General features: G+C 54.3%; 1 protein-coding gene across 1 annotated transcript; it reads right to left on the reverse strand.

Annotated features, from left to right (window-relative positions):
* Nucleotides 1–2,293: 2,293 nt before the first annotated feature.
* Nucleotides 2,294–6,920, reverse strand: KCNK15 (potassium two pore domain channel subfamily K member 15). The gene is made up of 2 exons (XM_069034121.1): nucleotides 6,629–6,920; nucleotides 2,294–3,233 (listed from the first exon to the last, which is right to left on the reverse strand). Exons 1-2 carry the CDS (start codon nucleotides 6,909–6,911, stop codon nucleotides 2,320–2,322), a joined length of 1,197 nt encoding a protein of 398 aa, XP_068890222.1. The 5' UTR covers nucleotides 6,912–6,920; the 3' UTR covers nucleotides 2,294–2,319.
* Between the last annotated feature and the right edge of the window lie 8,375 nt (nucleotides 6,921–15,295).

Below are 15,295 nucleotides of genomic sequence, written 5' to 3' on the forward strand. Positions count from 1 at the left end.
GTGGAGGTCACACCGCCAGCCCCGCTGCCTCTGCCAGGGGCTGCACTGGGGCTTCATAGGGCTGCACTGCTCCAGCTTCATAGGGCTGCACTGTGGGCTCTGTGACACAACCATGGAGCCACCGAGCTTGGGCAGTGCCGTGCTGAATCCAGAGGGAGAATGCAAGGCTGGCTCAGCCTCTGGATTGGGGTTTTCTCCTGCTTCCAGCTCTGCCAGAGGTGAGTTCCACCAGGGCAATACCATGCAGGTCTGACTTGAGCAGGAATTGAAGGCCTGCTTCTTTCCACAATGCTGGATGAGGGTGAGAGGTGCTGGCCCCATCTTGGCCACTGGGATGTCCAAACCTCAACATGGAAAGAGGGAGAGACTTCCATCTGCTCAGCTCTGATGGCAAAGGGCAGCACAGCACAGCCAAACCTTGGGCTGAAAACTGTGGAGAGGGTGGGGGAAATGGGGCATGGCAACAAAAGGGCTGAGCTGGTGGGATCAGCGTGAAGTAACACACTGAGGAGCTGAGAAGCCAATGAAAGCATCATTTTTAAGCCTGTTCTCCACGCTCACAGCTTGCTTTGTCCCCCCCCCCCTTTCTCTTTAAACCAAGGCTCACCCAGCTGGTGCAGATCTGGGGCCACTGGTGCAAAGCAAGGCAGCTGCTGGACCCCCCAGCCCCTGGAATGCCACACACCCCAAAGGGCCCTGGGGAGCACCCAGGTGAAGGTGTCACAAACCAGCCCCTGGTGCCAGCCCAGAAGCACCTGCATCCTCTTCCCTGCCTGCGTGCCCAGGCTGTGCAGCCTGCCCACAGGGAGCCAGCCTGGAGTCTGGGGCTTGGACACATCCCTTTGCTCTTCCTCGTGACAAATAACCAACCACCACCAGATGGATTCACCTTTTATTAAGCTGCCACCCAAAACAAAAGGAGGAGAGAGCAAAGCCTGCCCTGAGACCTTCCCAATGCTGGCAACTCTGCATGCTTTCCCCACCAGGAAAAGCAGCTATTTCTCCACAAAAACCCCCTCAGAGGGTATTTTAGAAAGAACTGAGAGTGGAAATATCCCTTATTGGAGAAAAAAAAATGAAATGGAGCTCCTACCACTGTCAGAGCCCAGTCCTGTGTTCGTGCAGATGAGACAGGATGGATGAAGGCTACACTGGGGTCACCAGCTGGAAAGAGCCTCCCAGGTGTGGCTGTGGAGGTAACAAATCCCCAGGTGTGAACGTGGAGGTGGGACCACCCCCACCTCACATAACCCCAGCAGCAACAAGCACAAACCCATGAGCTCACCCATGAGCTGGAAGGAGGCAAGGAGCCGGCACAGCTGCTGGGCTGCCAGCTGGAGGAAAAGTGGGGAAGGAAGGGGTGATTTTAGCTAAGAAAAAAAAAATCTCCTTAGGACCAAGCCCTTTGCAGGTGACTCTGTAAATCAGGAAGGCTCTCCCTGAGGCTGCCCTTAGTACAGTGCTTAGCTCAGCACAGAGGAGAGCTGGGGCTGGGCTAGGCTGGGCTGAGCTGGGCTGAGCTGGACTGGAGGAGTTCAGCTTCCCCTGGGAATGGGACACGGCATCCCTCCAGCCAGTTCAGCCAGGAGGACCTACACCTGGTGCTGAGGTATAAGAGGTAAGGTGTGCTGGTGGGCAAGTGGGTGAGTGCATGGGCCTCCAGCTTCCAAAAGCACTGAGCCAGCCACAAACCTGAGCTCAGACCCAGAGGGCTGCTCACAGGAGATTAAGCTCTTCCATGAAGCTGCCCCCATGTGCTGAGCTTCAGGAGCGCAGCCCACTCCCTCCTGCCCACCCACCAGCTGCAAACCTACTGCGTGGCACTGACTTACCTGCACCTGGTGTCAGGGGGCAACTTAAAGGTCCCTAGCCCTGCAAGGCTTGCTCACACAGGCTTTGCTTTTGACACTCAGCAAATGCAACCCTGCCCATGGAGCAATAGTCATGTGCTGGCAGCAGCCACAGCCAAGGTTCGACAGGGTGGGAGGGCAGCAATGCACCCTTTGGGGAGCAGGGAGGTGGGAAAACAAACCTACAGCTCACTGGGCTTCATATCGGGGCGGGGGGGGGGGGGGGGGGGGGGGCGGCTCTTACCAGTCCCAAATGCTTGAGCCTACTTGGGAGGAAAAAGCAAAGAAAAACTAACAATGTCATTCAGTGCCTGCAAAAAAGGAATAATTATTTCCCAACAGGATTTAGAGGCTCCTGCTGGGGGGAGGGAGAGGAACAGAAGAAATGAGTAAGAAGAACCTGACGTCTCTGTTCTTAATTAATCATTATGGTAAGACTCGAGCGCTGAGTACAGCTCGGCACGCGCTCCTAGATGGATTTCCTCCGCAGCCGGGGGTGCTGCCGGCAGCGAGGGCTATTGGAAGACAAAGTGCTCCCCGGGGAGGAGCCGGTCTGACCCCGTGTGCTCAGGGACACCTCGTCGATTTTGTAGGAAATGGAGTTGTAATACACAGGGTTGGTGTGGCAGCTCAGGGTCTCAGGGTGGGAGGGCGCCGGGCTGCCGCACACCTGGGGTCTGTAGCACAGGCACGTGCAGAAGGACGGCACCGCGGCCGCAGAGGTGGCCGACTGGCGCCGCTGCCTCTCCGCGTCCTCCTGGACCAGCGGGATCAGGTTCATCTGGCTCGTCCTGTCCTCCGCAGGGAGGAAAATGGCATTGCTGCTGCGGTTGTCCTCTTTGGGCTTGAGGTGGATGTTGTTGCGGGCTCTCCTCAGCGAGGCTCGTTCTTCGGCATCCCGCCGCTCGTCCTCCGAGTTCATCGTCAGGAACCGCAGCACCACAAGGTTGAGAAAGGCACCGATGACAGTCAGGCCCACCAGGATGTACATGAAGCTGAAAGCCACGTACGGGGGCTTCTTCTGCAAAGCCTCGTTCTTCTGCAGAGCCACAAAGTCTCCAAAGCCAATAGTGGTCAAGGTTATGAAGCAGTAGTAATAGGCATGGAAGAAAGTCCAGCCCTCGAAATAAGAGAAGGCTGCAGCGCCGATGCACAGGGTACCCATGCAGGACAGAAAGCCCACTAGGACCATGTTCTCCATGGAGACATGGGTTGTCCTCATGCCCAGACACTTCTTGATCTTCTTGAGCAGCAGCCTCACGACAGTGTTCATGCGCTCGCCCAGGCTCTGGAACATGACCAGCGTCAGGGGGATGCCCAGGATGGCGTAGAACATGCAGAAGACTTTGCCAGCGTCTGTGCCGGGAGCAGCGTGCCCATAACCTGTGAAGGACACAGGAAAGAGGAAAGGCGGCGTCAAGCCCTCACTGGGGTTTCCAGCAAGGCTGCCCTGTGACCAAGAGGAGCAGTAGAAAAATGGGGGGAAGCCTGGAAAATGACTCAGTAACAGATCCGTAGGCAATGCTAACGGGGCCATGGGATGCCACATCCTTTGGGATGACGGCACGTTGCAGTATCGCATAGGCAGAACCTCATTTGACCTCTAAAGAGAGAAGGTACCCTCTTGATATCTCCCAATGTCACAGATGCCAGGAGGAGGCCTAGAGCTGGACTGGGGCCTGCAAGCCTCCAGCAGCTCACAAACACTTCAGAGGCCATGATGCTGTGCCAGTGCCAGGTGTGCAGGGTAACCTGAACCCCACGGTGAGGGGGAACAGAGGCTCTGCAAGATGCTGAGACCAACAGTGTCAGATCACCCTGTGGGGAGGTACACACCCAGCCAGGACCATCCACAACTGCCCTTGCAGGGGCATTGCCACCTTCCCTGTCACCTGCTCCTCCTCCCAAGCCATCCAGTGTCACATGCCCGTTTGAGTCTCAGCTCTATGAGCACTTGCTGTGTGGCCGGTTGGACAGTAGCTAGAGCGACCCTGTGCTATAGGTACAGTCCCCACAGGAGCAGCTAAGTCTGGAAGGACTTCTGCAGACCCCCTCCAGATTTACTCCCATGTCACTAAGACTCAGACCTAAAGCACCGCCGGACTGCTGGGGAGGAGGGGCTGTGCTGTTTTAGATGCAGGGTAGAGAGCATTTATGCCACCGCAGCCCTGTCAGCCCTTTTCCTGGGGACAAGGAGCTCCAGGAGGACAAGGTTCTCCTTGAACGCCTTCTGAGATTTAATTTCTCCACCTTGGCCCAAGTTTCAGAGCTGTGACTCAAGGACACACACAATTATACTGTGAGGTATTCACTGCAATCTTCCGGACTCCAGCGATTCTGTGCCCACCTCAATTACAGCAGCTTAGAAGAAATCGGTGGCCCCTGACCTCAGCGGATGAGTAACAAACTCAGTGCAAGGGAGTCACATGGCATGGGGAGTAACAGCATCCAAAGGCATCCAAAGGCATCTGAGCCTTTCTTTTGAGTTGCTTTTACAAGAAACTACTAGGGCCTGAAACTTCCCTTCTGAAGGTGCCTGCAGGATAGCACCAGCTCCTTCCTACGCTGCTGCCAGGCCTTTCACAAACAGCTATTTGTATTTTCACTTTCTGCAGGAATTTGTGTGACTTTTGCATGGAGAACATGGGGAAAAACACCCTCTTGTTACCCCACAGTCTTGTTCTAATCTGTGACTTGGCTTCACCTCAGTCCTTACTGCCCCTGGATTTCCAGGACACTTGGGGAAGCTGCAGCACCCAGTGATGGAAGGGCCAGAGGAGGATAACCGTGTTATCCTGGGCTCCTGAGCACACCTCCTGCTCCAGGAAACTCCTGCATGGGACAGGGCTGAGGGGCTGATGACAGCATTATCCTTCACCATGCTGTGCTCTGGACTGCGAGCAGGCAGCAAGGGACCAGCTTCTAATTGCTCTCTCTGTTCACAAATTCACACAACAAAAAATGATGAATTTAATGCCTGCATGCCACATTTCATGAAATAGAGAGCAGACAGGAGACTGCAGTGGCAAAACCTCCCAGTCAGATCCAAGCTTAATAACCGAGTGCAATCACCAGGTCCCAGGCTACAAGATAATACAATGACAGCAATGAGGAGGTAAATATAATGATCCAGAAGAGCAGTAAGTGGAAAAACAATTGTTATAGCCTGAGAGACTGCTGAAGGAGTGTTTGACTGATGGTTTCAAAATGACAAAGGGAATTAGAAAGAGTAAACACAGCTTCAATAATGTTAAAACTGAGATTTGGAGCACAGCCCAATATGAAGAGATCTAACATGCCAGTGTTTTAGAAATATGGCACCTGGGCTGAAATTATCACACAGGTTGTGTGATAAGCACAGCCATTGTTTGTCACAGCCAACAGGAAAATCATGTAAATGAAGCTATAACCTGCCAGGTGATGATGGGGATTTTTGCTGAAGCCATTCATCTTTCCCTCCTGCTGGGGTCTGACCCGAGCCATGCCCTGAGCCCACCGTGGTTTGCTGGCCATGTGTGTTCCCAGCTGCACAAACCCCACACCTCATCCCATGGGAGCACATGGAGATCCCAAGCAGGGCCTGCAGGATACCCGTCCCTCTGCCACCTCTTGTCCTCTGGTAACACAGTGCAGTTGATCCCACCAACCCTTATCCTGAGGGACGATGCTTCCAGCTACCAGAAGTATTTCAACCATCCCAAGCCCTTTAGTAAGGCTAAGTCCTGTCCTGAAGAACAGTAGGCAGCTGCTGGCTGTGCCAGGGCAGGATGCAGCCTCAGAATTCCTGCCTCCAAAACACATCTGCTGACCGAAACCTCAGCGCAAGCAGTGACACGAGCACAGGATCCCTGTCTACCCCCACGGGATGCCAAGGGTACATGGATTAATCAAAGTAGATTAATTAAACAATGCTCAACTCCCATGTGGCTAATTTCACCTAAATTAAGGCAACCTTCATTCAATTTAGTTTCATTCTCTTGCAAAATTGAAGTGGACAAACCAAGGCGCTGGGCTCTAGTGTGGATAAGCGGGTCTACACAGGAGTTTAATGTGATTCAATCACTCCCCTCCAAGCTGACATCCATCTCTCTGCAGGTTTTTGTGCAGGGAGAGCCTCGGGCAGTGGCTTGTGGCTCTCTTGGCTCTGTGAAGCAGGTCTCACACAGCCAAACATCCAGAGTTTTGAGCCAGCAAAGAAGCCAACAATTCTTGCCCAGCTCTTCACCCAGCTCACTGGCTACAGCCAGCGCAGGGGACCGATATGTCCCCCACCTCTGCCCTCCCACACCGCTGCCAACTTCGGCAGCTGCCTGCTCCAAAGGTTCCCGCAGAAGCTCCGCAAGCTGCTGCCTCCCTGGGACAATATCGTGTCTCGTGGCCCCAGCTATATAGCAGCACCCCCAGAACAGGGTGGCCCCAGCCTGCCCGTGGGTAGCCTCGCCTGCCACTGGGCACTGGGAGCCCCACAGGGTCAGCTCGGGGGTGGCTTGAAGAGATGTCCCAGCCTTGCAAGGGTGAGACCTGCCTCTGCCATGCGGGCACCCTCCAAGCTGTCCTGGAGCTCCCCGGGGTACTGGAAGTGTGGGGCTGGAGGAGGATGGGACGCAGGGACATGGAGATGGGGGGGACATGGGATGCAGGGGCGTGGGGATGGAGGGAGATGGGAGGCAGGGATGGAGGGACACGGGGTGTAGGGAGATTGGGATGGAGGGACACGGGGTGCAGAGCTTCAGGGATGGAGGGATGCCGGGCGCGCCGGCCGGGCTGCCCGCACTCACCGATGGTGGTGATGACCGTGATGGCGAAGTAGAAGGAGCCGGCGAACTTCCACTGGCGGCCGGCGCGGTGCGGCTCGGCCTGCAGCACCAGCCGCTCCAGCTCCCGGTAGTCGTCGGCGGAGAAGCGGTACTTCCTCCGCAGCTCCCCGCGCTTCTGCTCCAGCAGCCGCTTGCGGCCGCTCTCCGCCTCCGACTCCAGCGCATCGAAGACCGCGGCGCCCACCAGCAGGTAGGAGAAGATGCAGAGGATGAGCGCGGCCGTGCGCAGGTTCTGCCGCTTCATGGCGAGGGGCGGCCGCCGCGCTCAGCCCGGGCTCCGCATGGCCCCGGCGCCGCCGCCCCCCGCCCGCCCCCCGCGCACCCCCCGGCCGCGCACCGCCCCCCGCGCACCGCCCGCGCACCGCGCACCGCGCACGGCTCACCCCGCACCGAGCCCGGGCACCGCGCACCGCGCACGGCTCACCCCGCACCGAGCCCGGGCACCGCGCGGCGCCTCCTGCCCGCCCCGGGCACCGGCTCCTGCGGGCTCCGGCTCGCGTTCACACCTAGGCTGGCTCCGGTGCGCTCCGAGCCCTCCCTGCCTGGCAGCCCCGGGCAGCGCTGGCAGTGCCCGGCCGCAGGTGAGCCCTAGCGAGGCCACGGTTCATCCTCGTGACAGTGACAGCAGTAACAGCCCCGTTTCTCGAAGCTGCCCCTGGATGCTCCCAGGCCTGAGGGGTTTCCCATGTCTACACTCTCTTCGCCTGCCCTCCCAAAAGCAGGGGTCTTTGGGGCTGTGTGGCTGTCCCAAAGTACCCTGTGGTAGCATCCCTGCGTGGGCAGCCCTTGCTCCTGCTGCTCTGCACAGTTCTGGGCTGCTTCACGCCCATGGCACTGAGGAACAGTGTTACCTGTGTAATATATTTGTGTTACCTGCGTAAACTATCTGTGTTATCTGCATTATCTATCTGTGTTAACTGTGTTATCTGTGTTATCTATCTGTGCTGTGTCACCAGTGTTACCTATCTGTGTTATCTGTGTTAACTGTGTTATTTGTCCGTGTTAGCTGTGTTATCTGTCTGCGTTATCTGTGTCATCCGTTTCCCAGCTGGTTACCAGAGCAGAGAGTCTGGCCTGTCGTGTCCAGTGCTGTTTTAAGAAGGCAGAAAGGAAAAAAACCAGATTCAGTGTTTCTGCCGCTTTCTTTGGCACATTGGTGAGAGACTGCAGGAACAGGGGATGTGGGGCCTGTCCACCCTGTGCTGGTGTGGGGGGCAGTGAGCTCAGCCTCTCTGCACTGATGTGCTGTGGACAGCCCAGGTCAGCCCCAAGGAGCAGGGAAATTAGCTGTGGTAGGAGGCAGAGCCCACAAATTGAAGACCCTGTTTCTCTTTGCTGTTTCCATAGCTTTTACATAACGCCTATACTTCACTTTTAAAAATAGAAAGATACTTCTGAGTTGTGTGTTGCAGGAGATAGTATCTCTTTCAGGAAAATAAACTCTTCTTCTTTTGGCTGAGAATAAAACACAGAAGTGGAAAAAACAACATGGCTTACGTCCCTCTTCATCCATCTTGCTTCTCTCTCTGGAGAGGACAAGATGCCTTAGGATTTAATTGCAGCAATGAAGGTTTGAACTGGACATAAGAAAAACTTTTGACCCGTGAAGATAGTGAAACACTGGAACAGACTTCTGGGGGAGATTGTGGTACCCCATCACTTGAAGAGTTTAAAAATAAGATAAGCAGATGTCTGGGTGTCTGCTGAAAATGCTCTGGGTACAGTGGGTGCTCTGCTGAAGGAGGGGATGACTCAATGCTCTCCTAGAGCCCCTTCCATCACTGCCCTCAGCATTTCCATGGCCAGCCCAAGGGACGCAGTGGCCTTTCCTACTGTAATTGTGAACTCTTTTTCACCCTGGCCACTTGCCACTTCCCTCCTCCTTGCTGAGCCTCCGTGCCAGCACCATTAGTGAAAGTTGTTATTGAAGAAAAAATAGACTCCAGCATCCATCAGGAGCAGCACAAGCTGTCAGTTTGCTGCTCAACATTGCAGTGCTTGCAGCCTCCTAAATCATGTGGCAGAGCCTCCGCTGGAGGAATGTGTCTGGTTTGTGTTCTCCGTGGTGTGCTTCCAGCCCTGCTAACGGGGCCTGGGATGCTGCCAAACCTCCGACCCCAAAGATGTGTGGGGGCCTCCTGCTCGAGAAGATGCACTTCACCTGGTGCTGGTAATTTTTTCCACTGGTCAGCAATGACATCCCACCTTGGTGACAGAAGCCAAAGCTGCTAACAGAGCTTCTGTTGGTTCCATTAGAGAGAAAGGAAATCTTTCAATGATTGCATCTCTGGGTGCCTGTCACACATCTTTTAGGAGGCATTCTGGAGCCTCCAGTGCCTTGCAGGTCAAATTCTGGGATCCTGGGGTTATATTTGGAGGGTTAAGCTGATGCTGTAGCCTGTTATTGAAAGCAAACTGCTCTATGCAGATGTTGGACCAACATGCCATGGTAGATTCCAGCATGGAAAACCCTGGGAGATGTTCTCCACCGTGGGTGAAAATAGGCACAAGGTGCTTGCCCAGTTTCCTTTAGGGGCAGCATCAATCTCAGCTGATCATGAACTAAATCCTGCACAGTTTTGTTCCAAACCCGTGTTGGTGATGAGAGCCAGCAGAGCTCGGGCAGAGATGGTACAGCACAGCCTTCCCAAGGTGCTGCCTACACAGGGAAGGGTCTGTGGGTAGCATCTCCCCCTCCCTGGGGCTGGGGACACTGGGAACAGGGCGAACATCTCTGCTGCCACAGTATGAGCACCTCTCAGTGCTCCTTTCTGCTAGCCCTGTTCTCTTCGGGGCTTGCACTGGGCTGACCTTGGCTGGCTCCAAGGTCTTCTGATACCAGAAGAAATCCTTACCTTGCAGTGTCTTGGGACACAGGTCTTCCCTCAGCATAGCCTTTCCCTGCTGCACTGGGACTTACAGAGATTGGGATGCCACTGGTTTCTCCTTTTGGGGCTTGCTTTGACCCCATGCAGGTCAGAGGCCCCTGTGGAATAAATGCTGCTCATCAGGAAGAAGGGTAGCAGGATCCATCTCCTAATGAGAACCCCCCCAGTAACAAACCAGGACTGTGTTTGGAGTGGGAATGGAGGCTTCAAAATTCAGGCTGGACTCTGCCTGCTCTGCCTCTCACTGCTCACACACTGCTTTTTTCTACCTGCAGTGATCACAGGGCATGAGTGACACCAAACTGTGTCAGATGGCTGGTGTGGAGGGCCATCCTGTCCTGTTCCTCCTGAGGCACAGGGAGGTTTCACACTTTCCTGCTGGGAAGCCATAAGTTCAACCTTTGTGTTTCCCCGGACTTCACTCTGCTTGAGGAAGGTCAAGCTGGAGCCGTGGGTTCAGGGCAGGCAACATAATGTACTTTATCATTGATTTTCAGTGAGAAGTTGCATTATGAGATTAAATGTCTCATTTTTATTGCATGGGGAGGCAAAGAAAAAGCAGGAGCTCTGAAAATAAAACGTAAATCCAGATGCTGTGTTTGTATGGGGAGGTGCTTGTGACTGGGGGCAAATGTGCCTTTTATCCAATCCTTTGGAGGTGAACTTTGAGAAGCTGCTTCCTCTGACGTTGGTAAACAAAGTCAAACCTCATCTGTGTTTAAACCAGTGCCTAATTAATGTGTCTAATTGGCCCACATCTACTAATTCCAGGCTGGCAGGGAGTTTATTAAAAAGCTTTTCTAGTTCTAATGGATTGAAATAAGCAAAGCTGCTTAGCAGACTCAGATGAAAAGCACTGAACAGGGACCAGTCGTGTGGGTCTGCTTGAGTCAATCCCACATCCCATCAGGTGTCAGCCCCTTTCCTGGTTTCAGCTGCAAGGTATTCCAGCTCCCTGAGGGCTTGGGGACCATCCTGATGTACTCTGCTTCTTTTGGTTATTTTTAAACACCAAACTGATGGTTTTGTTTGCCTTAGTAAAAGCATCAGCTATTCTAGCTTTAATGCCATTTAATACTTAGATTATAGATAGCCTGGCAAAGCCACAGGGTATTTCTAAAGTAACAGATTAGTTAATTTCTAGAAAGTATTAGGTATTGGGGTATGAATAACCAGCTGCAGCTGCCCAGATGATGTCCTTAAACCACAGCAGACTCCAGGCACTGCTGGGCTGCCCCCAGCCAGGTAGCACCGTGAGCTGGGCACAGGGAGCGATCCCTCCTGTCTGTGTGAAGGGCCGTGGCAATGCCTTCCTCTGCAGACACAGCATCCCGGATTGGATCCCGGCTGGATGTGTTTGCTTCTGTCCCAAGACTCCACAAATCATCCTGTAAAACATCCTCCTGCATGCCAGAGCTGCCTCGGACCTGTCCTTTGGCCATGCTCAGAGTTACTGCAGGCTCAGGAACCTCACGGCTTTCTCTCGGCTTGGAGAATTCCCGCTGCCTCCCTCCTGGGCTCTTTGTAGCTCAGATGGCTGCAGGCAGTTTGCTCTGCATTGTGATCTGGAAGCTCAGCAAGGGAACTAATGAAGCATTGGATATAAACTGGTTATAAACGCAGATTGCCTCTGCACAGTCTCTATGGATGTGACTTCCAGGTTTCCAACTCCAGAGCAGGTAGACACAGTTCCATGTATGACTCTTCAACCACCTTGCCCAGTACCAGCCATGCTAAACCTCACCATGCCACCTCCTAATACCCCAGAGCTCATTAGGAAGCCTTTCCCAGCTACCCTTCCTACCCAAAATGGGTCCTATGAGGGGACACACAGCCCCATCCTCCCAGCCTGCTCCCCCCTGCAGCCTGATCTGCCAGTGGTTGTACACAAAGCATACCTGGGCTGGAAATGCTGACAGTGGTCTTGACAGTTTATGGTCACAAACTCTATTTTCAGCCTAATAAGTTTTTTATATGCTTGGAAAGCTGTCAGTTGAACATCAGCCAGGCACAAAGTACCTGCCATAAAGTGCCTGGACCACAACCAAACGGGAGAGGTGCTGCTCTGCTTTAGCAAGTTCTTGGTCTTGGATGCTTTAGTGGGTTCATTTATTTTGTTTGAGGATCTTGGCTTTAATTATAAAATAATAAGATAAAATCATAATGCCTCTACTTAAAAGCTTGTGGGAATATTTGCAGAGAGCCTGTTAAATCAAAGCTGTCAGGCAGCTTGGATTGAGTTTTGGAGGTGGGAGGCTCTGTGGTGCTGCTGCTGGTGCCAGGGTGGACTGGTTTCTGCCAGGAGACCCTGGATCCTAGTGATGAAGGAGAGAGGCTTTGGGAGTGTGTCTGGAGAAGGGTCCCACTTCTGGGCAAGGTGAATCTGGAGATGAGCTGCCATAGCCACCACCACAGACCCAGCACAGGAGCGTGGCCACAGGGGGAGCAGGGCCTGATCCCAGGTGGCAGCATCACGATGCTATAAATTACTGCCCTGCATCACAGCCTGTGGGACTGCCAGGAAGGTCAGGGGTGGTGGGTACAAAGGGTCTGGGAAGGAATTACAAGTATGTGAGGCTCTTTCAGAGGCTTCCCCGGTGACAGCTTCGCCCCTGTCCTACGAGGCAGCCCACACCATGGTACCACTGCACTGCAGGGATTGGAAAGGTCCTGAACAGCTGCGGGGATCCTGCGGGACGCCCCAGGGGGAGGGATGGGCTCTGCCATGCTGTTTGCTGTCTGCCATGCGGTGAGCACCGGGTGGCCTCGGTGCCAGAGGCGTCTGCCCGCACGGCGGGTGCGTTAACCGGGTCCCCCGGATCCCATGGCACCTCCCTCCCCAAGGTGCCCCCACAGTCGGCTGATGGGGCAGGAGGCGGTGCCTGTGCCTGCCTGGATGTGCTTCAGGGAGGATCGGAGGTGGGTCGTGCCCCATGGGCGAGCTGAGCCCCGCTCCGGGTGGGACAGGGCCGGGGGGCAGCCGGGGCGGTGGCCCGGTGGCGCGGGCACTGCCGCAGTCCCGTCTGCGGCCCCCGGCGCTCCGCTCCCGAGCAGACGCTTTACAGCAAATGGCTCCTTTCGACGCTAAAAATAACCCGCTAGGAAACAAATTGGCCCCAGGACTTCAACTGGAGTAAAGTGCATTTATTAGTAAAACTCAAGATGTCCTTTCCTGTTTTCCTCTGAAAAACTGGTGCTGAGAGGTTGATTGAGCTTCCCAGCCAGGCACCGACTTATTTCGGTGCAGGGTTTGATTCCTCCAAGATTCATTTTTCTTCCCCTGCCAGCAATGCTCCGTGGCTGGTCCCACACTCCACTGGCCAGAATGGCTCTGGGTTTGGGGACACAAGCGATTTCCCAGCCAAGGGAGCTGTAAATGCCCTGTGAAAATGTTCCTGCTGCCCATGCCTGAGAGCACAGCAGGTTCCCAGTGGGGAATGAACTGAACAAAATGAAATATTTGTTTTCTCTTGCAGTGTAAGCACCGTATTAGGGACTTATTTCTTCCTCCACCTTAAACCTGCAGATTTTACTAAGTCTTGTTTATATACAAAGGGTTTCCGGTTGGTTCTCTCCAGGCTCTTCTCTGGAAGGACTAATTGGGGAGATAAGACATATCCTCTCTAAATTGCAAATGCAAAAATGTCCCTGTGTTTGCCTGGCCCAGCTGCTTGTCCCCGGCTCCCGCCCTGGCCCTTTCTTTCCAGCCATGCTCAGGGGCTGTGTGGTGTCCCTGGGACACAGCAAATGGTGCCACAGGAATCACAGCTGTTCCAGGCATTGGGACGCCAAATCTGCCATGAATCAGAGGGAATTAAATTAACAATAGGCTTTTTTGGAGGCACGCAGACCACCTGAGGTAAATGGAACAATAAACCAGAGGCTTCTCTGTGTTCTGAAATATTTAACTGACTTTTGGGTCCCTTGTTTGAGAGTCTCTTGAGGTGGGAGCTGAGGCGCTGAGCAGTGACAGAAGGTGATGCTCTTCTGGGTATCCCCTGGGCATCTCCACACAGGATCAGGCACAGACTCAGAGCATGGCCATTTTGGGGTTTCTGGCTTGCGACCCACGTGTGAACAGCCCCCTTTATGGAGGCAGATAAGAACTCCCCCCAGGCTGGGACTGGTACGTGCTGGTGTGGCTGCAAGTCCAGCACTCATCCCTGTGCTGTGCCTTTGGGAGAGGATGTGTCCCATACTCCCAGGCTGAGTCTGCTGGTTTAACTATGAGCCACCCTCTTCTCCTCCATGCCCCACTGGAAAGGAAGATAATATTTCAGCTCGCTCACTGTGCCCCTTGTGCAGCTGGTGTCTGCCCTGGGGCGCCCTGCCTGAGCTTGTCCCACATCCCAGCTCAGTGCAGTGGGATAGTGGCAACAGGGTTGGTTCTGTTGTTTCAGCTTTGCACACAGAAAAATTCTTTCCTCCAACAGCCCTGACGAAGATGCAGCATCTCATGATGGGTATTGCAGACCTGCTGGGCTCTTGGACAGCCTCAGGCTCCTGGATGAACTGCATCCCAAGGGAACTGCATCCCCATTTCCTCTAGGCTCTCAGCATGGAACTGTGTGACCAGCACTATGCACTTTCAAAGGGGGATTTTTGCCTTCAAACCAAGTAACACTTCATTCAGTGAGAATGGCTCTTGGCATCCCCACCAGTGAGCCTACCCCTGAGCTCTCCTCCGTGCCAGCAGCTTCCCATTGCCATGGGACTGTTTCCCCACTGCCTGGCCTGGAGACACAGAGGTGCTGCAGGGTGGGCTCTGCTGGTCAGACCAGACTGGGAGCTGTGGTGGGTTCGGCACACTTTTGATGTTCCTTACACTTCCACAAGTCAAGCCATTGTTGAAAGAACACATGACTCTTTAAAATGTATTCTAGATCAGCAAAAGGGAGAAACACCTCCACATCTGAGCAAAGGCCGCCAGGACAGAGTTAATCTGTTTCCTGTCCTTGGATGTCCTCAGCACAGCATGGAAGCAGCCTCTCCAAGAAGGAGTTGTGGTGCCTCTGGGAAGCCTGGGAGCTCTCTGATGCTCCTTAGGGTAAACTTTTTGCCCATAAGCCCAAACAAGCAGAAGAATTTCGCTCTGGCTGGGCTGTGCGTTGGCACGAAGGGAGCCAGATTGGACCTGAGTGTCTCCTGTCCATGACAGACTGGAGGTGTTGGGCAAAATTCAAATGCTAGCTTCCTCCCAGGGTGCTGAGGAGGCAGCACAGGCCGTAGTGCACTGAGCAGCTGCCGGGGGTTTCTCACTGCCCTGCTCCTGTGCTGGCGACCCGGGGCAAGGAGGGCTTGCTGCGGGGGGATATTTAGAGGAATGGTGTAAAAAATAGCACAACTCTTTTAAGCCTGGAGGGCTCGGCGAGTCCTCCAGGACAAATCTGTGCCCGCAGGGTGCAGCCGCAGTCGCTCTGTAGCGCACATACAAATGCGTGTCGGGGCTGGGAGCGGCGCAGCGCCGCGGCCGGGAGCTGGCCGAGCCTTCCTCGGCTCACACGCTCCCCAGGTCCCACGCTGCACGGCATCACCTATTTATAACTGCATGCGCTGCAGGAGTAGTATTAGACTGATGGCTTCACACAGGCACGCTAAGTGTTGTTCTATTTGTGTCACTTGCTCTTCTGCACAAGCTGTTGGTCTCTCGGATGCCAGAACGCTCCACGTAGTATAGACAAAGGCTCAGATTTTTGTCTTTTATTAAAATTTTCACCAACAGCACCCCAGTGGCAGGTAT

The sequence above is a fragment of the Aphelocoma coerulescens genome, chromosome 20, assembly GCF_041296385.1.
Source record: "Aphelocoma coerulescens isolate FSJ_1873_10779 chromosome 20, UR_Acoe_1.0, whole genome shotgun sequence".
Lineage (NCBI taxonomy): Eukaryota > Metazoa > Chordata > Aves > Passeriformes > Corvidae > Aphelocoma > Aphelocoma coerulescens.

Coding starts and splice junctions, on each gene's coding strand:
- KCNK15 (XM_069034121.1), bottom strand. CDS start 6,911: ATGAAGCGGCAGAACCTGCGCACGGCCGCGCTCATCCTCTGCATCTTC. Junction 3,234..6,628: donor CACGGTCATCACCACCATCG/GTGAGTGCGGGC, acceptor TGTCCTTCACAG/GTTATGGGCACGCTGCTCCC.